The sequence below is a fragment of the Sus scrofa genome, chromosome 8, assembly GCF_054392235.1.
Source record: "Sus scrofa isolate SSC_HxYL_T2T_F1_AM1 chromosome 8, Sscrofa_HxYL_maternal_Yorkshire_Landrace_v2.0, whole genome shotgun sequence".
Taxonomy (NCBI): domain Eukaryota; kingdom Metazoa; phylum Chordata; class Mammalia; order Artiodactyla; family Suidae; genus Sus; species Sus scrofa.
This window is the reverse complement of record NC_139390.1, coordinates 76,212,977-76,238,945: the sequence shown is the minus strand read 5'-3', so window position 1 is coordinate 76,238,945 and position 25,969 is coordinate 76,212,977. Positions and strand designations below refer to the sequence as shown.

General features: G+C 41.0%; 1 protein-coding gene across 8 annotated transcripts in view; it reads left to right on the top strand.

Annotated features, from left to right (window-relative positions):
* Positions 1-25,969, top strand: part of RASSF6 (Ras association domain family member 6) — a 57,808-nt gene that overhangs the window by 9,082 nt on the left and 22,757 nt on the right. For all 8 annotated transcript variants that reach the window (XR_014812713.1, XR_014812714.1, XM_084972491.1 and 5 more), the window contains exons 2-3: positions 3,406-3,504; positions 23,460-23,538. Coding sequence is in view for 2 of the 8 variants with exons in the window: in XM_005666740.4 (XP_005666797.1) it covers positions 3,440-3,504; positions 23,460-23,538 (144 nt within the window). In the remaining 6 variants the exon portion in view is untranslated. The remainder of the gene's footprint in view (positions 1-3,405; positions 3,505-23,459; positions 23,539-25,969) is intronic.

Below are 25,969 nucleotides of genomic sequence, written 5' to 3'. Positions count from 1 at the left end.
TTGACATGGTGCCACTTGAGCAGAGACTAGAAGGAAGCAGAGATTTGGACCTGAAGTAATGAGGGAAAGGGAAAAGGTGAGAAGAAACTTGATGACATGAGATTCCATTAGGCTAGAAGGCCTGGCATTAAAGAAAGTGTCCATGTTGAGTTTGGAAAGGTAGGTGTGTGTGGAACATCAGGTTAAGGGACTTGGGGTGTATCTGCTAAGAATGAGATCCCAGGAAGGTTGGTGAGCACAATGATGTGATGACCAAAGTAATCAAAGCATGATGGAAAACCAGTCAAGTATTCAGCTTAGAGACTATTGAAATATGCCTGTGAAGTATGCTCATAGCTTTTCAATACATTATAGAATTTCAAACTAACTAAGGGAAAATATACATCAAAGATTTTGTGAGAATCATTTTTCTTTTGCCTTCTTTCCCTCCTTCCTTCTTTCCTTGCAACCTTCCTCCCTCCCTGCTTGCTTGCTTGTTTGCTTTTTTCTTTCTTTCTTTCTCTATTTTTGACTGATATTATCCTGGAGAAAAAGAACATGAACTATCTTCCACACACCTTATCCCAACCAAAAATGACCTGCTTCAGAAGGTAAAGGAGGAAATCCAAAAGAAAAGAAGAGAAATCCCTCCCCTTCTTTTTTTAAAATAAAAAAAAAATAGGCTTTTTTTTTCTAGCCTATCTTTTTATTCTGGCTATATCCCCTATGATTCTATAGACTTAAAGCAATCGTAATGAAATATTTGATTTCTGCAAAATGGAATGACTAGAAAATATTATATAAAATCTCTAGTAACACCCAAATGCCATTTATATGAAGACATAAGAAGGATATTATTCACATCTGACCACAATTTCCAGAGCCTGAGGGAAACCTGAGGGATTTTACGTCATACTTAATCATCAGATCTGCAAGTCAGAGCTTGATTTTGGCTGCCTGGCAACGTGGAACTGTGTTTGTGGGATGGCTCAGCCAGTATGAATTCAGTCGCTGGAGTAGAAGGAACATGCTCCCTTGCACAGAATCATACAGAAGAGAATTCTTTCTGGAAATACTCCAAAAACAGACCTTCCAAGTCGGGGATCCTTCCCCACCTTGGGGCACAGTTTCTGTGGTTTTTCAGTTTGCAGAGTACATTTTCCTTTTTTCTGCACACCTCAAAACGTTCCCCTAAGATTTCTTCTCTACATTAGCTGTCTTGTATTCCCATGTTGCCAAAAACATTTCAATGTTTGCAAAATACCTATTTTTGGATCCAAGAAGCCTTTGGGAATTTAATATCTTTTTAAAGAAAATAATACTGAGTGGCTATGTAAACAAATTCAAAACTAAATGAATTTTTTAAGTCGGGAAATTATTTGAAATAATAACAGCAAGACATCTATTTTTTCATAAATTTCTGAAAGTTTTACTAGAAAATATAAAACCAGAAAGACTTCAGAAGAATTATTTCAGCCAGGCAGAATTTCTCATGAGGCTTCTCTTTTTTTCCTTCTCAGTAAAACATAAGCTCTGTACCAGGAAACAGTGGCTTCAAACACCCTAAGCCCATCTTGCATTTATGGAGAAATGGAGCAGGAGAATAACTTTTAAATCACTAAAACCTTGTATATCAGAATTGAGGGCATGTTGGAAAATAAAAAAAATTCTTAGCAAATCAAATACGAGAAATAGGATTCCTTATCATTGGAGTTCTGCCAAATGTAGACATACTGGATATGGTCATTACTGGGAGCATAGCTAATACAGCCATCAGTGGAAAGTCCTTATCAGGACAGCTTGACCCAGGATTCCACTTAGAAATCTGCCAATCATTAGCATTTATTGCAGGTCAGCATCATGGTTAGTATTGTCCTTTGTTAGACATCTTGCTTCCCCCCTCTGCCTTTCTTTCTCTGTGTGTCTCCTCTTGTCTCCCAGTTGTCAGTCAGTCTCTCAAATTGATCACCAAGGAGAAAACTGTATGTCAAGCTATTTATTTCTGGCTCAGGTAGTATTTCTTCATTTGCTGTCTTTATCATCTTTCTTTAGATTGTCAAAATTAAATTTATGGGGTGTTTTGTTTTGTTTTTATTTTTAGGGTCACATCTGCAGCATGTAGAAGTTCCCAGGCTAGGGGTCAAATTGGAACTGAAGCTTCCGGCCTATACCACAGCCAAAGCAATGCGGGATCCAAGTCACATCTGCAACCTACACCACAGCTCACAGCAATGCCAGATCCTTAACCCACTGATCAAGGCCAGGGATGGAACCTGTATCCTCATGGATGCTAGTTGGGTTCATTACTGCTGAGCCACGATGGGAACTCCTATGTTCCTCTTCTTTTACTACCGTTTTCCATAAATTATATGAACAATATAATCTTCCATTTAAAAATCAAAACCTATCAAAAGAAGATAAAATGGATTTTTCTCAAAAGCACATTTTGAGTAATAAGAATGGAGTAAACACCTAAGCATCCTAAAGCTTATGGGGGCAGGGAAGAGGGGTGGAGGAGATAGAGAACACAACACATTATTACCTGTACCCAAAACAAATTATAATGTGGATAATGGTGAAAAGCAGATTTAAAGGATGCCATTTAGAAATCCACTCAAAGGAGGTCATAGTTAAAACTCTGAATTCTTAAATTTATATTCTTTTTTTTTTTTTTTGTCTTTTCTAGGGCCACACCTGCAGCATATGGAGGTTCCCAGGCCAGGGGTCCAATCAGAGCTGTAGACACCGGCCTATGCCACAGCCACAGCAACACAGGCTCCTTAACCCACTGAGCAAGGCCAGGGATCGAACCTGCAACCTCATGGTTCTTAGTCAGATTCGTTAACCACTGAGCCACGACGAGAACTCCTTATTTCTTATAATTGAAGATTTTGGAGAATGTTTCACTTATCCTCAATATGAATTCCTTTAGACATAGAAAAAAAATCTTTGAAAAGAATCTTAGAATGGATTGGTTTATAGAAGGTCAAAAATTTAATCTGTGTAACATTCTTCAAACAGCAAAAACAATGTCAGTAAAAAGAAAAAAGAGGAAACCTTAAAGACATTCAGACCTTGCTTCAGATTATTTGTTTCACTGCTTACTAACTGTTTGAAATGGAGATAATAATGTCCCTACCTTACTGGGGTGATCTGAGGTGTAAATATGATAGCAACTATAAAAGGGCCCACATTCAGAGTGTAAGATCCATAGCAAGCACATGGTAAAAAAAAAAAAAAAAAAAAAAATCCTCCTTCCTTCCTCCTCAACCCAACTCTCATGCTTGCACATAAAACACCACCTAAAAACTGCCCCCAAAATATTTTTACACGCTAAGGACACAACAAACAATTTTAGTGTATGCCAGGCACTAATTTATGAATGCATCACAGGAACATACCATTAATATTACTCTAATGTTTTAGGGTAGCCTCAGATGATCTTGAAAAGGGGGAGAAGATGACTATGATGGCTCACGAGGCCTCTTCTTGGATCTTCATCAATGAGAGAACGTTCATTACCAGGTACCCGCACACCTGTATTAACTATATAGCTGTATTATGTGTTATTCTAGTTATCAGTCATTTGGGGATTATACCGACTGCATATGGGGCATTATGTCATTGTAAGCTTCAACCCCACTGGAAAAACTTGGAAAATGGCATCATCACATTTTGTAATTATTCTCATTTGGTATAAAGAGAGCCCAGTGAAATAAGTGTTATAAAAATTATAGGAGGACTTTGCAAACTATGTCAGAGAATACGAAATAAAGGATGCCTAGACTGGGTTCTCCCATAGGTATTGTAAAGAGTCTAAATGTTTATCAATAAGAAATGTTTATCAATAAAGAAAATAAATGTATGAGCCACAGGATCAAGGATAGGGTCATCAGCTGAGACACGGAATGAGGAATTGAATAAATACATCCCAGGAGACTGCAAAACCATAACCTCCCAGGGAACAATCACTCAGAGTTCATAAATAGTGCTCTGATTTCACTGAAAGCAAAATTTCTATTTTAATTGTTGACCCAGTTCTCAGGAGCAGTATGAAGAAGTAAGGGATCTGAGGTCCCTCTTAAAATATCCAAAGAATTAGCCCACAGGCTTAAACCAGCCCTTCCTGGTTTCTCCTTCCCTCCCTTGTTCCTCAGGACACACCTCATGTTTACTGTTTCCCTCTGGACGTTAGGTTATGCAGCAGATGGCCAATAGCTATGGCTGCTTTCTTATACACAGCAAATAGCATCTTCTGTTGGTTTAGGTATAATAAAACAGGGACCTGAAAAACTGTAAGAGTAAAGATAAGAGATAATCCTGGCTGAGCTAGAGCAGAAGCTCAGGAGGGGAAGGACAACACGATAAGAAAAAAAAACAAATGTCCCTGGTGCGTGACCTTTGTCTTATAGGGACAAGAAACAAAGCCAAATAAGTGAGGGGGGGGGGAATGGTATAAATGATACAGGATTACGCAATAGGAAAGCACAGAAAACAAATACAGTCAAAAATGGAATTAAAGCCAAGGCTGGAGGATAAGCATGAAATAAAAGGGGTAGGAAGAAGACAAGAAGTAAAAGAGAGGATTCATTTATTCATTACTCAAATACTGATTAACTGCTCCCTGCAGACAGATGCTCTTGTGGATGCTGAGCATGCAGCAATAAATTAAACAAAGCCCTTACCCCCATGGAGCTGCCTCCTAAAAGAAGGATATAGTCAATATGTAGGATAAATGTATAACCATATGCATTATTAGATGCTGAGAGACGTGAAGAATAAACAAAAAGCTGAAAGGGAGTAATGATTGTTGGGGATGGAGAGAAGTGAGTTATGATTTCATATAAGATGGCCAAGGAAGGCCTTAGGGAGGAGGTGACATTAGGAGGAAAGCCTGAAGGAGGTGAGCGAGGGAGCTATGCAGGTGTCTGGCTGGAAGCCTTCCAGGAAAGCAGACACCAAATTCATGGCCCTGAGGCAGGCACTTGCCTATAAGTATGGAGGAAGCCAGTGTGTGAGCGTGAAATAGGAAGACAGTAGGAGAAGTGAGGTCAGAAATACAATGGAGCCAGGACAGCTAGGGCCTCATAGGACACTGAGACTTCATCTTTCCCATTTATAATACAAGAAGCCATTAAATACTATTGAGTACGTGAGCAACTGCATCAGTCTAGCTGCTGCATTAAGAACAGACTGAAGAGGGGCAAGAGTAGAAGCAGAGAAACTACCAAATTGCTGATGGTCCAGAGTAGAAATGACGGTGTCTTGGACCAAGGTGGCAGCAGTGGAGGTAGGAAAAATATGGGCTGATGCTGGACATATTTTGAAGGAAGGGATAGTAGGATTTCCCAAAGGTTTAGATGTGGGGTTGGAGAGAAAGAGAATAATTAAGGATGATTCCAAGAATTTTGGTCTAGAAGAATGGCACAAACACTTTCTGATGTTGTAAAGACTATAAGAGGAGCAGGTTTGGGGTAGAAGATTAGGAGTTCAGCATGTTACCACTGAGACTGAATAAGATCACAAGGGAATCAGTGTGAATAGAGAAGATTCAAAGTCCAAGGTTAGGAAAGAGTGAAATGAGGTAGGAAAAGTAGGAGATGAGAAGGTAAGACAGAGGTACATTGGATGAAAGGTGGCCAGAAGGAATGTGGGCACTGAACAGAGAAGAAGAGCAGTGATATAGCGGGTACATGTATAAGACACCACTTTGGGATGTCACAATACCTGAAGTGGTGATGGAGATACAAGGAGAAGAGGGAAGTTGAGGAGATGGGAAACTGAAAGACAAATTAATTTTTAAAGTATTAAGTGCAGGTGACTGATGATGAAGGAGAAGGTAACATTCGTATAGACCAAAAGATAAGAGAGACAGAAAAGTTCTAGAGAGGAGTAAGAGATGGATATGGTAACAGGATGGATGTGGTTGAGAGGCGACAGTTTGGGAAGAGAAAAGGATGTGAGTGATCTGCAGGAGATGCTGGAGGCAGATGAGGTTTAAGATAGATGGGTGATGGAGAAGATGGGAGTGATTGTGAATAAAAGTGAGAGGGTGACAGAAGGGGCTGAGGAAGAGCCCAGGACAGCCTCAGGCAGGTCTGCCTACCGCTGTTCCCTACCCCAGAGAAAATTACAGAAGCAACAAAGGTGTCTCAACAAAGACAGTAGCCCTGGATCTACACTGGTGTTTCTTTCTGCATAAATGCCTTCTGCACAGAGTAAGTTTAGCCTACAGGGAAAATACATTTACCACCTTGGGAAGGAAGTTTCGAGAAGAAACATACACTGCATAAAAGAAGAATGTACGAACTCAGATCCGTGTTTACTCAAGTCTGCTTGACTCAGTTCAGCCCATGAGATCCTGATTCTCTTCTACCCCCACCAGGGCGTTGCTTGGGGCTCACCTCTTGGTCTGAGGTTACAATTGTTTTCCTTTCATCTAGCTGCTCTTCTCCTCTTGGATTCCTGAGGAAGCAAGGTCCTTTTTCACTCAAACCTTAGATTTACCCTTATGATCAGATTAAAATATACTTAAATAGGTGCCACATGACCCAACTAGCAATCCACAGCCCCCTGTCTGCTCTCCCAGGCATCTCCAATTAACTAGGATCTCTCTTCCTCCAAAAAACCTCAAGACAAATATAAAAGAAGCCCCAGTGCCCTCTGTAGCCTCTGTCTGCTCCAAGGGGTCATTCTGTTCTTCCTGATCCCACTGTTTGTACACATGTGCTTCTCTTTACTCTCAGTCTTTGAATCCTCTATTTCGCTAGAACAGTTTCCTTCCACCTTTATGAAGTTCCTACTTCTGTCCTAAATTGGTCTGTGTTGATCTCATTAGTAGCCATGACCAGTCAATGGTAACTTCTGATCCTGGCAACCATGTTCCTTTATTTTATTCATCTGTGTCATCACAGAATGAAAATCAAGAATCTTCACTGAAATAAACACTTGTTCCATACACTGGTAGTTACCTGGTCAACTATTGTTTCCTTTGTAATTTTTTTATAGTTTCTCAGTCTCAGTTCCTCACTTCAGGAAATCCTCCCTGAACCGCAATAAGATTTTAATTAGCCTGTGTTAATTACTGGTGCATTTGTTCTTTTAAAATATTTATTACCTAATTATGAAAGTGTGATTATCTTATAAATATTATTTTATATATTGATATTAATTATAAAAGCTGAGAAAATATGGAAACATATACATTGAAAGAATAAAAATCATCCGTAATCTCACTACTCCGAAATAAATACACTGTTTTTGTCACATTCTTTATCTTCCAAGGATTCTATTTTATACAGTTGAAATCAGACTGTATCTTGTTTTACACACCTGGCATTGTATTATGAATATTTCCCCATTCTATTAAAATAATCTTTTTAATGATTCGACTATCTAAGAATATCATAATGTAACTGTTCCTTTAATTTTGACTTTCAAGATGGCTGCAATTTTTTGAGTATATAAGGGTTAGTTCACAGAAGTGCAGTTACTGGAGTCAAGTATGCAAGTGAATCTAATGTTACTGTTACAAATTAGCTTTCTAAAACATTTGATGAGCCTTCCTCCCACCAATGGCATAAGTCTTCCTGGCTTGTCTTTATTGTCTCATAATAGACATGTAATAGATTCAACCAAGGTTGAATATGAACCCTTCAAAGGTAAGACCTAAGTACCTTTGCAGGCTGTTTCCCAAGATGAGGAATCTGGATGACTTTGACACATGAGATGACTTTAGGTGAAACATATGTAATTGGTTTTTATTTGAACACATACGGAAAGTATTAGAAAACCAGCACATGAAATCTTTGATTTCACAAACATTATTGCTTAGGACATATAAAAACTTACTTAAGATTCAGCTAAGCATCTTAGTTGGCTTTCTGTCACAACCACAAAGCCCTAACTCGTAAAAAATACCCATCCCAAAGCACATGCTATCAGAATCCTCTCATTTTCTTTTCTTTTTTTGTCTTTTTAGGGCCATACCTGTGGCATGTGGAGGTTCCCGGGCTAGGGGTCAATCAGAGCTATAGCCTCTGGACTACACCACAGCCACAGCAACACCAGATCTGAGCCATATCTGCAACCTACACCACCAATCACAGCAATACCGGATCCTTAACCCACTGAGCGAGGCCAGGGATCAAACCTGCATCCTCATGGTTACTAGTGAGATTTGTTTCCACTGTGCCACGACAGGAACTCCCACTCTCATTTTCTAATGTTTTACATTTGTTTATTTTATCCCTCAAATAAGACTGAAAATGTAAGGGAAGAGTGTGGTACTTTTTATATAATTCTGTAAGTAATAACATATAAATAATGCATAGTTGCTGAATAAATATGTATAAAAAAAGGGAGAGTCAACTAAAAACATATTAAATGACCACAGATGATACTTGGCATTGGCCAAACTCACAAAAGCCGTCCAAAGATAATTAGTTTGAGCAGTGCAGCCATAGCCCTCAGCCAGAGGTATCAATCACTTTCCTGCAACATAGCCTTAAAGATAGCATTCTATAATTTTATCTCTGAAATCATTTTTTAATAAATGCATTCTACTAATTAGGAACATAGGAAGGGGAAGAAAACTAACAAAATTTGAGAACCTATGTGCATTCCCATCTTATAACTGGCCTACAATGAAATATGTCACAGTGAAACCACATATTTGGGAGGAGGAAATTGCTAAAGAAGTGTCTGCATTTCAAGAAATCCCTATTTTGCTTCATATTTTGAATTGACAAATTAAGGATTGTAGTTTATCTTCTATAGCCCAGAGCCCCCTTCAGGCCCTAGTATCCATGTGTTATTGTAACTCTAGATGGTAAAGTAAAATGATAGAGCATTTACACAAACATCAGACTTGAAGGGAGCATTTCTCAAAATGTGCACGGGCCACCTGCCTCCTGATCAGATGCTTGTGAACAATGCAGATGCTGCGTCCCACCCTACAGCTAGTCAGGTGATTTTGATGCATTGCTGGAGTCTAGAAACTATTGCTCGGAGGAAGAAAGGATTGAAGTTTGAGAACTTCTGACCACCTGAAAGAAAATTTCTGGAGCTCAGTGGAACCTTTACAAAATAATCACCAGAAACTATATGATACCACTGACTACCTATGATATCCAACTTGTCAGAAATCTGGCAAACACCTCCTTTCATTTATGCACTTACTTAGCGCCCATCTGCAACAGGTGATGTCTGGCCAACAAGACAGAAATTACCAACTTATTAAGGGATTTCATTTTCATGCACAGAAATATATGACAATGATGAAAATTAATAGGAAAGTAGACTCTCCTTGATGGAAATTTTGCTTTCAGCAAATTTCATAAGAAGTAAATACGAGCCATGAAATAAGAGGTCTTGATTTCATAGTACAGTAAGCAATGTAACATTAGATAAGAATTCTCTGAGGTTAGAAATTTCCCCGAGTGAAGATGTTGACTTAAAATAGCTTCATGCACAAATGATTAGGGCTCCAGTTGCTATTTCTTTGCCTAGGGTTATCATTGCTCTGTTGCTTCATATGGTAAATATTCCAAGTGAGCTATTAAAAAAATAAAACGTGGTCCTATATGGTTGCTTTCAAAGTACTTTCCTTTCAGGTCCTAGGCTGAAATCAGGGCACCTTAGTGGTGAGTGAATGCCAACTCTGAATTTGAAAAAAGTTCAAACCCAGTTTTAGAAGGCCGATCAGATTTCCCTCTCAGAACCTGTTGGATTTTTTTCTCCTACTTGGGAACCTAATACAAAGCCCTGTAGGCTGCCAGTCTACCAGCAGAGGCCACAAGGCACGTGTGTATTCCTGTCCTTACTAACTTTAATTAGCATGATGTAATTAATTTTAGCAGAAACTGCATCATTCCCAACAGTTTCTTTTTCCAGGCATGTTGGCCGGCACCCTTTGCTGAACCAAAGGAACCAGCCACCTGCACCTCTGAGCATAGATTCAGTACAAAGAACCAGTGTTCCAGAGGCTTTCTCCTACCTGGCTCGCAGAGCCAGAGGGCAGTGTTTGCCCGGGTCCCACAGCCACTGTGTTCTCTTTTTCCTTTTTTTAATTAAAGTGTAGTTGATTTACAATGTTGTGCCCATTTCTGCTGTACAGCAAAGCAACTCAGTTATACATATACATTTTTGATATTATTTTCCATCATGGTCTATCCCAGGAGTTTGGATATAGTTCCCTGTGCTGTACAGAAGGACCTCATTGCTTATCTATTGTAACTGTAATAGTTTGCATCTACCAACCCCAAACTTCCAGTCCTTTCCACTCCCTCCTCCCTCCCCCTTGGCAACCACAAGTCTGTTCTCTATGTCTGTGAAACTGTTTCCGTTTTGTAGATAGGTTAGTTTGTGCCATGTTTTAGATTCCACATATATGTGATATCATATGGTATTTGTCTTTCTCTTTCTGACTTACTTCACTTACACTAAGAGAATCTCTAGTTGCATCCATGTTGCTGCGAATGACTTTATTTCATTCTTTTTATGGCCGAGTAGTATTCTATTATATATAGATGCCACATCTTGGGACTTAATCAAACTTACAAGCTTTTGCACAGCAAAAAAAGGCAACCCACAGAATGGGAGAAAATATTTGCAAATGATGCAACCAATAAGGGCTTAATCTCCAAAATACACAAACAACTCATACAACCACCACCACCACCAACAAAAAGCAACCTAGTTGAAAAACGGGCAGAAGATCTAAATAGACAGGGCCTTCTCTTGATCAGAGGAACTAGAGCAAACCCTGCAAAACCTGGCATGCCCTGCAGGTAGGTGTATAAAGAGAGGGCACCACTGTCCTGAAAGTCCTTGAAATTTCTTATTTAATAAAGGATAAGGGAGCCCTCCCTGACATATTTTTATAGGAATTAGGATTTTAAACTCAGCTTGGGCAAAAAGTTTGGGCATGTGTAGGACCATGGCCTTTAAAAATGAGGAGTTTTTTCTATGTGGGAGTTTTTTGTTGTTGTTGTTGTTGTTTTTTGTCTTTTTGCTATTTCTTGGGCCGCTCCCGCAACATATGGCACTTCCCAGGCTAGGGGTCGAATCGGAGCTGTAGTCACCGGCCTACGCCAGAGCCACAGCAACGGGGGATCTGAGCCACGTCTGCAACCTACACCACAGCTCACGGCAACGCCGGATCCTTAACCCACTGAGCAAGGGCAGGGACCGAACCCGCAACCTCATGGTTCCTAGTCGGATTCGTTAACCACTGCGCCACGACGGGAACTCCAGTTTTTTTAATTTATATAAAATTCCCATTATTCATGTTTGATGATCTAGTAAAAATAAAATTTTATTATGAGAAATTGGATGTCACAATTTCACAGAAAGGTCATTGATGTCACCCTCAGATATGTGAAAGGAGTCATTAAGCTTTACATCAGATATTTTTCAAGGAGCATATATGGTCAACAATCACTGAGCTTATCACTATGACTATAGTTCACAATAAAACTCATCTACTCCACATTTACCTCTTTTACCGCTTTGATCCACTAAAAAACAAGATCATCTGTCTGCCCAAGACACACTGAAATGTTTCAACAGAAAGTCTGACAAAGTCAAAATTCAAAGAGTCTAGAAATAGATGACACAGAGTTTACTTGAATTTCCAGTCGTGTTTCCTAATTGGCAAAAGACTTTTCCCCTCTAAAAGTAGGTCAGAATTCAGTTTCCTCTATTTTATTCCCTAAACAAATAACCACTGAGCACACACTGTGAGCAGACACTGGGCTAGAAGCTGGGGTAGTGATTTTGAAAAAAATCAGGCAAGAACCCTACTTTCATGGAGGTTGTAGTCAAAAGCCACAGTTGCCAGCTTGAGCCCTCATTTGACTCACTGGAGGGTTTGGTAAAATAAAGATTGCTGGGCCTTGTTCCCAGAGTTTCTGATTTGGTGGGGTGGGTGGGATCTGGGGTAGAGTGAGCATTTGCAGGTGTTAAGTTCCCAGGTAGTGCAGATGCCTCTGCTCTGGGAATGACAGCGAGAACCACAGGTCTAAAGGCCTGACAGCAAACAAAGGTAGGTGTTCATAAGGAAAGGAACCCACTTCTATGAGAGAATAAGGATCTAGCCTAAGCAGGGAAGTCCAGAGACCCGAATGTGGAGGACACTAACAAGTCTAAGGGTGTCAGCGGGAGAGCACTCCTGACATGGGCCAGCCCAACATCCTCATGGCCAGAGGCACACGGAGTTCCAGCAAGTGAATGTTCCCAGAGTGGTTGAGGTGCCGGACACAGGGAAAACCATTTCTGTAAAAGATGCTAAAGAGGAAGTGAGAACAAGCAGGACTTGACCTACTGTGATAAAGATCTGGGGGTTTGAATCCCAAGAGCATTGGCGAGACATTTAACCATGTTAAGCAAAGCAGATGATACGATTATGTATGTTCTAGATATGTGTGGACATGGGTAGAGTGTGGAGAGTGGATGGAAGAAGCCCAGGATAGAAACAAGGAGGTGGCTTAATATATTTTTTTCAAACATAAGGAGACTCAGTGGTCAAAATCATGATGGTGCCACAGAAGAACACTGTAGGAGCCTGCGGGTCAGGAGAGCTCCCTCTCTCATTCAGTAGCCCTGGGGAATCACTGACCACCTGTTGCGTTTCAGACACTTCAGTAAGCATCCCAGTGGTCCAAGGGGCTGAAAAGCATATCAGTAAAATAACCTAGAGGCTTCATTAACAGAATGGATACATTGTTTCCCCATCCCAAGGGGACCAGAAGCATCAGACAGTGAAGTCAAGGTAATCAACCTCAAGAGCACAAAATTCCCCAGCTATTCATACACAAAGGGTGTTATTTTACAGCCAGCCTGCATCTGCTCCAGTAAGGATGGGTGTTGCATGGCACATCTGTGTTTACTTTTTAACTGTTTTTTTTTTTTAATAGTCTATAAGGCATGTATTAGAAAGACCTGAAATGAACATTTAAATCATGGAAAAATGAGATGCAAGATCCCAAATAAGATAGATACCAACCTAATTGCTCCACCCACTCGTCTCTACACCCAGCCTCTAATGGGGCTGCCAGCTTCCATTCTCTATCTCAGCAATCCAGCCTCTCCCAGCAGCCAGGGTGGCTCATCTGAATGGAGTCATAGCACCCTGCCCAAAGCCTTCAAAGCTTCCTATTACAGACCCTTTATGTAAGAAGTCTTCAAGGCCCAAGTTCATCTGGCCTGGGGAACCTTTAGAACATCACCTTGAGCCTCTCTTCCGTTCTCTTCCTCCTTCAAACATGCCCAGTGTAGTCTTGCACACAGGATACAGGACATGGCACTGGCCTCCCTTGCTCGGGACACTCCCCCTGACTTTGGACTTGGTTGCCTCCTTCCCATTACTCAGGTTCCCAGTTAAATATCTCAGACCTCCTGATCACCTTTTCTAAAATGCCCTCTTTCTTTATTTTTACTTTTTTATTTTTTTGGTCTTTTTTGGGCCACACCCTCAGCATATGGAGGTCCCCAGGCTAGGGGTTGAATCAGAGCTATAGCCGCCAGCCTGCTCCACTGCCACAGCAACTCCAGATCTGAGCCGCGTCTGGGACCTACACCACAGCCACAGCAACACCGGCTCCTTAACCCACTGAGAGAGGCCGAGGATCAAATCTGTGTCCTCATGGCTGCTAATCAGATTCGTAAAATGCCCCGACAGGAACTCCTAAAATGCCCTCTTTAATGTGCTGCCTTACAAAAGGCTGTTTTATTGTTCTTTTAACACTTATCCTTATATAAAATCAGCATTTCTTATTTGCTCTCTTTTTTTTTCTATGTTCCTCCTTCAAAAACTAAGTCCCTTCACTGCAGGGGCCTCGCAGCTTTTAAGTATTGCAGTGTCCTCAGCATCTATTACATTGCCTGTTAATAATAATTCTGCAAGACATTTTGTTAATGATGAATGAATATGAGAGTATCAACCTCAATGAACTTAAACTGGGGCTTCAGTACTATGTCTGTTTCTTATTTAATGGCAAGGTGATTATCTACGCCAGGGCTTCTCTCTACGTTAATGTCTGTACAGTTTCCTTGGGATCTTGGTTAAAATACAGGTTCTGACTTTTAACAAGATGCCTTCCAGGTGTTCAGATAATGTTTGGATAGAGGGAGTCACGCTTAAATCCTGTGATGGGTGGAATAATGGCCTCACAAAGAGGTCTACTTCCTAATCCCCTGAGTCTGTGAATATTTAGGTTACGTCGCCAAAGGGAAGGAAGGTTGCAGATGGAATTAAGGATGCTGATCAGTTGGCCTTAGATTAGGGAGATTATCCAGATTGGCCCAGTGTAATGATAAGGGTCCTAAAATATAAGCGAGGAGGACATCTGTGTGAGAAGATTCTGTGTACGAATGACAGACCGAGAAGGACTCTGTGGCCATTGCTGGCTTTCAAGATGGAAAGGGAGAAGCCTGGGGATATGGGCTTTGGCAGGGCAGGCTGTGGAAGCAGCAGAAGCAAGAAAATGTATCCTCCCCTAGAACCTTCAGACGGAACATAGCCCCGTTTGAGACAGCCTTAATTATAGCCAGTGAGACTTGCATTTGACCCAAGGAACTCTAATATGCTCACGTGTTTTAAAGCCACTAAGTTGTAGTAATTTGTTAAGCAGCAACAGGAAACTAGAACAGACCTCCTTCCAAATGATGTCTGTAGGCCCAGGATTCTCCAGCCTCTTAGCTCAGTCACAGAGGAGAGGGGGAGACGGGTTATACTATTTTAGTTTCAATTGGAACAGCCACTTATCTCACCCTGTGATTTGCCGGTAGATAGACTTTCCTTCCCCTAAAAGAACACCACCGGGGTTCTCAGCACCCTAAGATCTAAGAGAATTCATCTCAAAATGTGCTCTCTGGACTAGCAGCATCGGAATCACCTGGGAACATGTTAGAAATGCAAATTCTGGGAGTTCCCATTGTGGCACAGTGGTTAACGAATCCGACTAGGAACCATGAGGTTGTGGGTTCAAGCCCTGGCCTTGCTCAGTGGGTTAAGGATCCGGCGTTGCCTTGAGCTGTGGTGTAGGCCCGGCTTGGATCCCACGTTGCTATGGCTGTGGTATAGGCTGGCAGCTTCAGCTCCGATTCGACCCCTAGCCTGGGAATCTCCATATGCCACAGGAGCGGCCCCGGAAAAGGCAAAAAGACAAAAAAAAAGAAAAAAAGAAGAAATGCAAATTCTCAGGACCCAGCCCAGACCTAACTCACCATGAAACTTTGGGTGTTCCCATCATGGTTCAGCAGTAATGAACCTAACTAGTATCCATGAGGATGTAGGTTTGATCCCTGGCCTTGCTCAGTGAGTTGAGGATCCAGCATTGCTGTGGTTGTGGTGTAGGCTGGCAGCCACAGCTCCTCTTCGACCCCTAGCCTGGGAACTGCCATATGCCGCAGGTGCAGCTCTAAAAAGACAAAAAAAGAAAAGAAAAAAGAAAAAAAAAAAGAAACTTTGGAGGTGCCACTCCTAGTCCATTTCAACAAGCCCTTCAGGCAATTCTAACACTAGCTGCAGTTTTAGAACTGCTTATCTGAAATAATATATATAACACCAAGTTTCGTGTTGTCCACACCTACAGGAGCACATATTTCTGTAGTTTTCAAACAGTTATTGTCTTGGGCACCAAATGTTTCTTTGTTCTCTCCAAAACAATCGGCTACAACGAAAAAACCAGAGTATGTCATCAAAGTAGAGGCAGTTTCATGACCCTACTTTGGATTAGTATAGAAATGCATATATATATAATACTGTATTGATTTGCAAAGAGTGTCAAGCCCACGAGCCAGAGACCATACTTCTCTGCATTTCAGGCCAGAAGAGGAATTTGTAGAGGGTAGACTCCCCCGTTCCTTCTTCCCTGTCCCCCAGCTGCCCCAAAGAAAGAGCCGCACGTGGGAACAAACCAAGATCTGATGCAGAAGCTGCTTGTACACTGCCAACTGGAACAAACAGGCTACGAATCTTCTAAAAATCTTTTTTCATAAAAATCTGCAGAAGCCAAACCATACAGGGAAAGAATAATGTCTTCCTTTATCTGAGGTTGTTGGAAAACAAGCAGTGTGTTAAAATATCAAATACTGGGAGTTACCCTTGTAAAGAGAGTCTCCTCAAAATTAGATATCAGACCTAAAGCATTTTGATTTCTTTTCTTTTCTTTGTTTCTTTTAGGGCCGCACACATGGCATATGGGAGCTCCCAGGCTAAGGGTCCAATCAGAGCTATAGCTGCAGGCCTACACCACAGCCACAGCAACACCAGATCCAAGTTACATCTTCGACCTACAGCACAGCTCACAGTAATGCCGGATCCTTAACCCACTGAGTGAGGCCAGAGATCGAACCTACGTCCTCATGGATACTAATTGAGTTCCCAACCTGCTGAGCCACTGCGGGAACTCCCAAGCATTTTGATAATTGATAGAGTCCATCATTGTCTCTCAGTTTTTACCCCTCTTCCATGTCTTATCAACATCTAGTGACATTGTTCTGAATAGCTGCAGCCCCTCTATTAAACAGTGGCATTTTTATAATCAGGAAAGCCTTTGGGGTGTTTTCTTTTGTATCAACCAACTAGCCATCACTTCACATTTCTTTTTAATACTGTGAAATTTTACCTTAATCTTGAAGCCTTTTGTGTTTGTCTACATTCTAGGACTTGAGGACTTGAGAGAAACTGACATCTCTCCCTTCCTGGGGTAATTCCAGGACCACTGTTTACAGGAGTAATCTTGGAAAAATGAATGCCCCAGAAAATTACAAAAGTCACAAAATGACCAAAAGCAGCCAGAGAGTGGTTAGACGGTGGAGGCAAGATAAGTCTGGTTATATTACCTTGTTGATTAGATTACTAATGGCTTTCTTTTTTGGGGGGGGTTTAGGGCACCTGCGGCATATGGAAGTTCCCAGGCTAGGGGTATAATCAGAGTTGCAGCTGCCATCCTATGCCACAGCCACAGAAACGCCAGATCCGAGCCATGTCTGTGACCTACACCACGGCTCATGGCAATGCCGATTCCTTAATCCACTGAGCGGGGCCAAGAATTGAACCCACATCCTCATGGATACTAGTCAGGTTCATTTCTGCTCATCCTCAATGGGAACTCCTCCCACATCCTTTTTACTGTGACTTGTCAGCACTGACAGCTTTAGGGTCTCAGGACAGAATTTCTTGGCAGAAGAAGGTGAACAAATCACAGGTGCCACCATCCCAACTGACAGCAGGAATTAATGATACTTGAGCAGAGCTGCTAGAGATGTTAGAAACCCTTCCTTTTCAAAAACAGCAGCCCTTTAAAGGAAGTCAGGAAAGCTAGACAAATGCAGGGCTCCCTGGTAATTTAGGTTTTGCATATTCACGTCCAGTCCATCAAGATGGCTCACCTCTCCCCTGCTTCTCAGTATTCAAACCAGGGAACCCAATCCCTTCATTTGCAAGGGAAATGAGTAACCTATTTTGCTAGCTGACAAGTCGCTAAGCCAAGGTTGAAAAGCAGTCTTTTTTCCTCATCATTCGAGCCAGGAGAAGAGGCCAAAGGCAAAAAGACCTGACACTGTGGCTGCTTATGGAAGAGGGGCTGCAAAAGTTGGTAATTCTAACTCTAGGATTCAAGCTGACAGACATGAAGGATAAAGTGGGTCAAGAGACTTCTACCAGCTGCAAACATCAGTAATATGGAATAATAGTTTGTCTTGGCAAATAGCTTAATGACATAAGGCTTTACTTGTTCTTTTGTCCTCATGTTTTTTGAATCACCTTTCCAGAAGCATACAGGAGTTTATATTACATTTTTATGGAAGTAAAATCATGAAAACACTATGAAAGTAGTATGCACTTACTGTACAGCATTTGGAAAGTAGACAGAACTACAGCACCTAAAATAAAAGATCACAGTCTTAATCCCCAGAAAGTGATCAGTTTGCTATCTTTACATGTTAATGTTTTTCATAAACTGTGTGTTAGGTTTTAAATTCAGTTTTCTTTTGGTTTGGTTTTTTTTTTTTTTTTTTTTTTTTTTTTTGTCTTTTTAGGGCTGCACCTGTGGCATATGGAAGTTCCCAGACTACGGGTTGAATGGGAGCTGCAGCTGCCAGCCTACCCACAGCCATAGCAATGCTGGATCCGAGCTGCGTCTGCACTGCACCGCAGCTTGCAGCAACACCAGATCCTTAACCCACTGAGTGAGGCCAGAGATCAAATTCACATCCTCATGGATACTAGTCGGGTTCGTTACCACTGAGCCACAACAGGAACTCCTAAATTCAGTTTTTTTGGCCTGACATTAAATTGTTAATCTGATTGTGAAAATGTAACATTATGAACCAAACTTGGGGGGGGGGGAGACCAAACCTATAAGAGAGCAGGCTAGCACTTTCATTCTGCCTTAATTTTCCATCTCTTTGAAGAGACTTTTTCAAATGTGTTAGGTTCCTGCTCTTAAACATGGCAATTCACACAGCAGAATGCTCTTTCTTTTTTCTTTTTTTTTTTTGTCTTTTTGCTATTTCTTGGGCCGCTCCTGCGGCATATGGAGGTTCCCAGGCTAGGGGTCGAATCAGAGCTGTAGCCACCGGCCTACGCCAGAGCCACAGCAACGCGGGATCCGAGCCGCATCTGCAACCTACACCACAGCTCACGGCAACGCCGGATCGTTAACCCACTGAGCAAGGGCAGGGACCGAACCCGCAACCTCATGGTTCCTAGTCGGATTCGTTAACCACTGCGCCACGACGGGAACTCCAGAATGCTCTTGCTGGTTGCTGTTGTCCTGTAGTTCAGTGGCCGCCTGGCTTGGAGGCTGAACATTTTTTGCAGCAAGTCTTCAAGAGGCAGAAATAGCATAAACTCAGTTGGAAGCACAGCCATGGCCAAATACGCTCTTGATGACTACATCAAGTTGTATTTTCCATTGAAGTTTATTTTGTGTCATGCGGCAGCCTCTGACATTTGTGTTAGGCTACAGCATACAACAGTAATTCTGATTTGCCTTTAGTGGGTCCAAATTGTCAGAAGCGCTTAGTAAAGAACTAGATAGGATTTTTTGGATTCCGGGAAAGAGCTAAGCTATCCATTGATTATGCTGTAAAACGTTACTAAAATGAGAGAGAACTCTTGTTACAACTCAAATTGGCCATTGGATTTGTGGATTCCGGGCATAACTCACTTCTACCTATCATGCCGTCCAATGTCCATGCATATTACAGTTTATAAAATTAAATAAAAAGTATTTCCTCTGGCCGGCGAAATCACATGCTAAGATTGAGGAACTCATTTCTTGCTCAGTCCATTATTCATGGCAAATGTCAGAATGTGGGTAAATCCCATGTGCTGGGCAGATGCAGTTCAGACCACAAAGGTCAAAGGACACCTAAGCATATTACAGTCAACTTTGGATCCACTATTACTCATTAAATCTGAACTGGGAGCCTTAAAGGAGGGGGGACTCTTAAAAGAACAGGAACCCTGGCATCCTTCCACTACACCTGATGCTCCTATGTTAAGTCAGCACTCATCCAGGAGCTGTAATGACTAATCCTGAGCATCCGTCAGCATCTCTCAGAATCCTCTCGCGGCACTGCCAGTGGGCAGTGCCAGCTTCTGCCCTGGGGAAGTGCAGGATTCTATGTATTCATTTAGTTAGAAGTCCAGTTTACATGGAAGTTATCACTGCTTAGTTATATACGCACACTAGTCATGTTATATACTGTGTGATAATGCGTTTTTTTAAATCTTTGTTATATGTGATGATACAGTATTTCATGTTCCAAAAAGCCAAGCTCTTAGAAAATCAATTTATGTATCATGTGTACAGTATACAGGCTCTTCGTACCATATCGGCTGCTCGGGTGTCTCTGTGGCTTCTAGACAGCACACATTTACAAACTGGGAAGACTGGATATGGGATCCATTTCTTACCACCCATTATATAGCTTTGTTGGGGCAGCTGAACAGTTGCTAAGCAGTCTGGTCTAGGCTGGGTGGGGAATTCTGGGACTGAGAGGGAAAGGTACAGAGATGAGGGGTTTTTTTTGTTTTTTTGTTTTGTTTTGTTTTGTTTTTCCTTTTTATGAGATAGGGTGGTCCATTCATAACATTTAAGTAGGTCCTAAAAAAAAACAAAACAAAACAAAACAAAACACCTGTTATAATTACCATTAATAAGTCATTGTGTATATTAAATCAGTATCCCCTTTCCTGACCAGGAACTGCCTAGATAACATTTTAGTGATTGCTTTTGGATCTTCTAAACCATATAATCTCTATACTTATTTTAGGTCTCTTCTAGACTTCAGGTCCTTCTGTAGATGAGGGACAACTGGTCACTTTTGCACAGCACACAGCCTTTACCCCTCACCCCAATAACTGCAACATGTCCACTCATCCTACCGCCTCCATGTTGTTTTGTCCTGAACCCAGTCTTCCCTAAGCCCCTCGTGGCCCTTATGAGCTTTATCTCTTTCTGGAACCTCCAGTGACTGCCCACCGCCTGCAGCGTGAATTCCTAGCTTCTGAAAAAGGTTCTCACGGTCCCTGCCTGCTTCCTCACTACTGACCAGTCCCCACTTTACATGTTCTGCTCCTAGAATCCCAACTCTTAGCACTTTCTCCCCCCAAACTATGGAAATGTCTAGAATGTCCTTGTGAGTATTTTCTTCGTCTGCCGCCTCACGCTCTTCTTGCTTAATCCTTCTCTTCCAAAGTACACAATAGGCAGCATCTACTCCTTGTAGCTCTCCCCACCTCAGAGCAGGACTGAGGCCTCCTGATTGTGCTCCACAGCAAAGGTATGAATGAATGACCATTAGGTCAGGTCTTCTGTTAGAGGACAAAACTTGAATCAGTCAGCAAATGCATATAATCAACCTGACAATACTTCCTCAGCTCCTTGAGCCCCTCTTGCCAATGAGTCCAGTTAGAGTGTCGCAGGCTACACCTTATTCTCAGTGTGGTGTTAGATCCATTGTTTCATTAGGTGTATGAATGAGTCATCCTCTACAGTGCCTCTGGTGAGGTCCATCCAGTTAAAATGTGATGAGTTTTAATATTTGGAATGAACTCACCATGGCTATAATTGTTTACTTAACTTCCCAATTTTCTTCTCTCATGCCTCACTTTATTGCACCATTAACTCACTTAATTTTATCCCAATATTTTACTAAGTTCTATTCTTCTTAACCCTCCCAAATCCTTCAAAGTGCCATTAATAGTCAGAAGATCCTGCCTGTGGTGAGACAAATAAGGAAACCCTCTGTGGTATTCAGTTACCTTGTGTTACACGTGGTTTGTGGGTTGGTCAACTACCTCTATAACAGATAATAAACATTTTAGGCTTTGTGGGCCATATGGTTTGTGTCATAACTACTCAACTCTGCTGTTCTAGAAGGAAAGCAGGTACAAACAATAAGCAAAAAAATTCATAAAACTTTATTTCCCAAAACAGGTGGCTTGGGACCACAGTTTGCTGACTCCCTGGGTCATTTGGAGTCTTATTTCTGTGGAGAAAGACTTAGTCAGGTTCTTTTGAGATACAGAAACAGTTTCCAAGTACCTTGTCCCAGAGAATAATCTTTCTAATTAAACATGGTTCTGAGGTAAATACTTTGAAGGATACTGGTACCCACACCTTATCAAGCAGTTTTTTTCAGAAACAGAAACTGAGGAAATAAGATGATGTAAAAATTCATGTGCTTTAATAACAACTATCACAGCTCAGGAGTTGCATCCTAAGTGAACCAGAAATTTCTGTTTGCTGTCCTGGCACCCAGTAATGAGAGCTATAAAAGGGCTGATTTTTAGGAACTCTCCCACAGCAGTGACTCCAATGAAACAAAATGCCTTGGGTGCTTGGTGATATTTAGAACAGAAATATTCATGAACTCTAAAATGCTAAAGTAAGCCAGTTGGGATATGGAACAATAGCATGGAGGAATTCCGTAGAATTTTTTATGGGGTGTTTGTGTGTTTGATCCTTGGAAATGTGTACATTAAAAATTATAAGTGGGAAAAGTATGTTTACATGATCTCAAACATAAAAAATCAATATTTATGAATCCTATCACTCAGTGTTCATTAAATGTTTATTAAGAACTTAGCACGAGCCAGTCACTGCTCTGGAAAGACAGCAGTGACTAAAATAGACCAAATTCTTGCTCTCGTGGATCCAGTTTTATGAGAGAGAGAGACATATTAAGGATCCAAGGGATTTTAGCAATTGATATGTTTGGAAATTTCTCTGCTACAAAGCTGCTTATATAAAAAGCTATCTGCCCTTTGCTTGATCCATTTTGCTTTGTTTTAGGAATAAAATTTTTTCTGATCATTTCATTCAGCCAGTATTTGTTGAGTTCTTACTATGCACCAGGACATTCCAGGTCCCTGAAATATGGTGTGACCAAAACACATGTGCATGCCTTTTCTCTTGTCTCTGCGATCTTGTGGAGGAGACAGGATACAGGATAAATAAGTAAACTAAATGCAACGGTAGATGGTGACCAAAGGGCAGAGGTAAGGATGAAAGCAGACTATGCACCTTGGGAGAATGCAAACTTCCAGATTTTGTTGTCAAGGAGGACTCCCGAAAAAGGTAACTTTGGAGTAAAAAGCTGAAGAAAATGAAGGCACAAAATAATGTGATAGTGGGAAAGATGTGATTCTGGGCAGAGGGCTCAGCAAGTGCAAAACTAGCTAGAGTGTAGAGCGTGAAGGAGCGAGAAATAGAATAAGATGGGAGGTGCAGCAGGAACCAGATCACAACTGGCCTTTGAAGTCATTGTAAGGATCTGGGCTTTTATTCTAGTCATGAAAAAAGTATTGGAGCAAAGGAAAGCGATGATCAGGTTTGTATTAAGATAACTCCTACTGTAGAGAATAGACAACAGCTACAGGAAAGCTTTTAGGAGACTGTTGCCATAATCCAGGTGAGAGAAGATGGTGTGAACCAGCAAGGCAGGTGAGACGGGCATCTTGAGCTATGGTGGCACAAAGGAAAGGGTGGGAGGTGTGGTGGGGACCAGCATTCCCACTGCCAGAGCCCACCTGCCACAAAGGGGAGATGCTTGGAAGCACTGACCATTCCCGGACTATTGCTGGGTCCCCAGTGGGAAGCACAAGGCCAGGCACATACCAAGGGATCAACTTAGGTGATTAAATGTTGCAAAACCAAAAAAAAAGAAAAGAATGTGAAATGAAATCAGTTTTACAGTCGCCTCCTGCTAAAGAACACTCTCCTCCCTGTATGGCCTGTCGTCATTTTCCATTCTTTGGTTATTTATTTATGAATTAGCACCTTCAACATTTGTCGATGACCTAAGGAGGCTTCAGGTTTCAATAACCTGCATACTAGTAAAAATTCCACTGAACTCTTTCCTTCTATCTTGTACCTTTATGAACTGAAAGCACTATTACTGCCTTTTCCCATTAAAGAGCCTAAGACTGATGGTAACTGAATGTAATTTTTTATTTTTAGGGAACAACTGAATTCTTTATTGAAGACCTATAACATCTTTTATAGGAATCAGGAAAATCTGCATATTTTATATGGACAGGTAAGCCCGTCAAAGAAATTCAATACAGTTTGATTCACGGGAAAAAAAAAATTCCATAAAAGTGCAAAAGAGTCAAGATAAGTTGGAGTTCATAACCCAACAGCACAAATGGTCTAGGAGAAACAGGCGAATCTGTAACTTGATCATGATTTTTATTTTTAGACTGTATTACAAAATCCCAGTCCTGGAACATCTATGACTTTCTAAGCTTTTTTTTTTTTTTTTTTTTTTTTTTTGAATAGGAAAACATTTTAAAATGGCTTTAATGATATATTTGCATTCTACTTTTAAAAAGTGGGTGAATATCTTTTGAACAGCAGTTCCACTGGAAATCGACCCTAGTACTTTATTATATATGCACCAGTATGTATATAAAAGGATGTTCATGGAGATATCATTTCTAATGAAAATAAATTTGAAGATATATTGTCTTTATACCAATGGAGCATTAGTCAAGTAAATCATGACATATTTGTAACATGGTTTGATTTGGCTGTTAAATGTTAATGAATTAGCTTCCAAAGAATTTCAGTATGTCATAATAATTGAATTTTAAAATGTTGGAGAAAAAATTCAGCAGAGTCCTGAAGCTGGAAATTGTTTTTAAGGGTGGGGCTGACAAGGTACTGCACAAGATGGCTTTAGATTTTCTTTTAATGCCTCATTCTCCACAGATCTCCCCACTCGGTCTTACAGTCTAAAGGGACCCACTTCATATCTTTATAATATGGTCCTGGTCCCAGAGAACATTAGAACTTTCTATGCATGTTTCAGATCTTCAATTTTGACACTATAGCACTAGGCCATCATGACTTGGCTTAAACCTGTAGCTGGCACAGAAGGAAATTTACAGACCACTCTGGCCTCTAGGATTGAGCTTAAATAATTTTGTTCAATTGGATATTTCCATTAACTTCCAACATGTAATTTCCTATAAAAGTGGAAATAATCCTTTTATAAAGAAATTGACCTAATTTTAAAATATTTCAATATTGTCCTATATCTTAGATTTCTAATAAATGTAACTGTAAAAACATAAAATTTAGGACAAGATCAACACTTTAAGAAAGTGATTTTATATTGTAATTCAATAGTTTCCACAAAATTCTGATGTTAAAAAGTTTGTTCCTGAAGTTCCTGCTATGGCCCAGCAGGTTAAGTATCCCAAGTTCTCTCTGTGGCAGCACAAGTTCAAAACTGGCCTGGTGCAGTGGGTCAAGGATCCACCATTGCCATAGCTGTGGCATAGGTAGCAGCCTCAGCTCAGATTCAGTCCCTGACCCAGGAACCTATGACGTAGGTGCAACAAAAAATAAAAATAAATAAAAAACAAAACATTTAATAAATAAGTTTTTTAAAGAGGTTTGTCTCCTTTAGAAAAATGAATTTTGATATTACCAGCATCTAAATTGGGGCATGTCCTTTTCTAGTCTGTGAATCAGTGCTCAGTTTACAAAAGCCATTTGATTTTTTAGAATAACGTCTCATGTCTTACATAATTTTTTAAATCTATAAAGCAAGAATATCATATTGCTGAATCTTCCCATCTCACTGTCAATAAAGTTAGAATCCAGAGCTTTCCAAATCTCTGACTTAGTTACAGTGATAGACACTGTTAAGGGGGGAATGCCTGGAGAATAACGTGTAGCTTTCTTAATCTCTGATTGATTAATGAATATTTATTGCATATTGCATGCCAGACATTGTTCTAAAAGTTAGAGATATAGCAATGAAGAAGCGAGACTGAATGTTCTGCCTTCATGCTGCTTACATGTTAGTAGATGGAAAAGACACAAAAAAAGTAGCGTGTGTGTCAGATGGTGCTAAGGGCTATGGGGAAAAGCCGAGCAGGGAAGAGGGCCCTCAGCCCAATGAGTCTAAGCCGAAGGGGGAGGGGGCATTTGACAGGAGACTGAAGGTTATCAGGGAGCAAACCCTGCAAAAGGGTGTGGTTCACACGTTTCAGGCAGAGACGGCAGCCTAAGTAAAGGTTAAAAGTAAAGTCTGTGAGTTCCCGGTGTAGTGTAGTGGTTAACGAATCCCACTAGGAACCATGAGGTTGCGGGTTTGATCCCTGCCCTTGCTCAGTAGGTTAACAATCCAACGTTGCTGTGAGCTGTGGTGTAGGTCGCAGACGCGACTCGGATCCCGAGTTGCTGTGGCTCTGGTGTACACCGGTGGCTACAGCTCTGATTCGACCCCTAGCCTGGGAACTCCATATGCCACAGGAGTGGCCCTAGAAAAGGTAAAAAGACAAAAAAAAAAAAAAAAAAAAAAAAGTAAAGTCTGGCTCCTATAACTGAGGGACAGCAGGACCTTGTGAGGATGGAATGTTAGAGAACAAGGAAGCCAGAGAGAGGACCAAGGACAGGGCACCACAGGTGGGGCTTGTACATCGTTGTGAGGACTTTAGCATGTACTTGGAATGAAA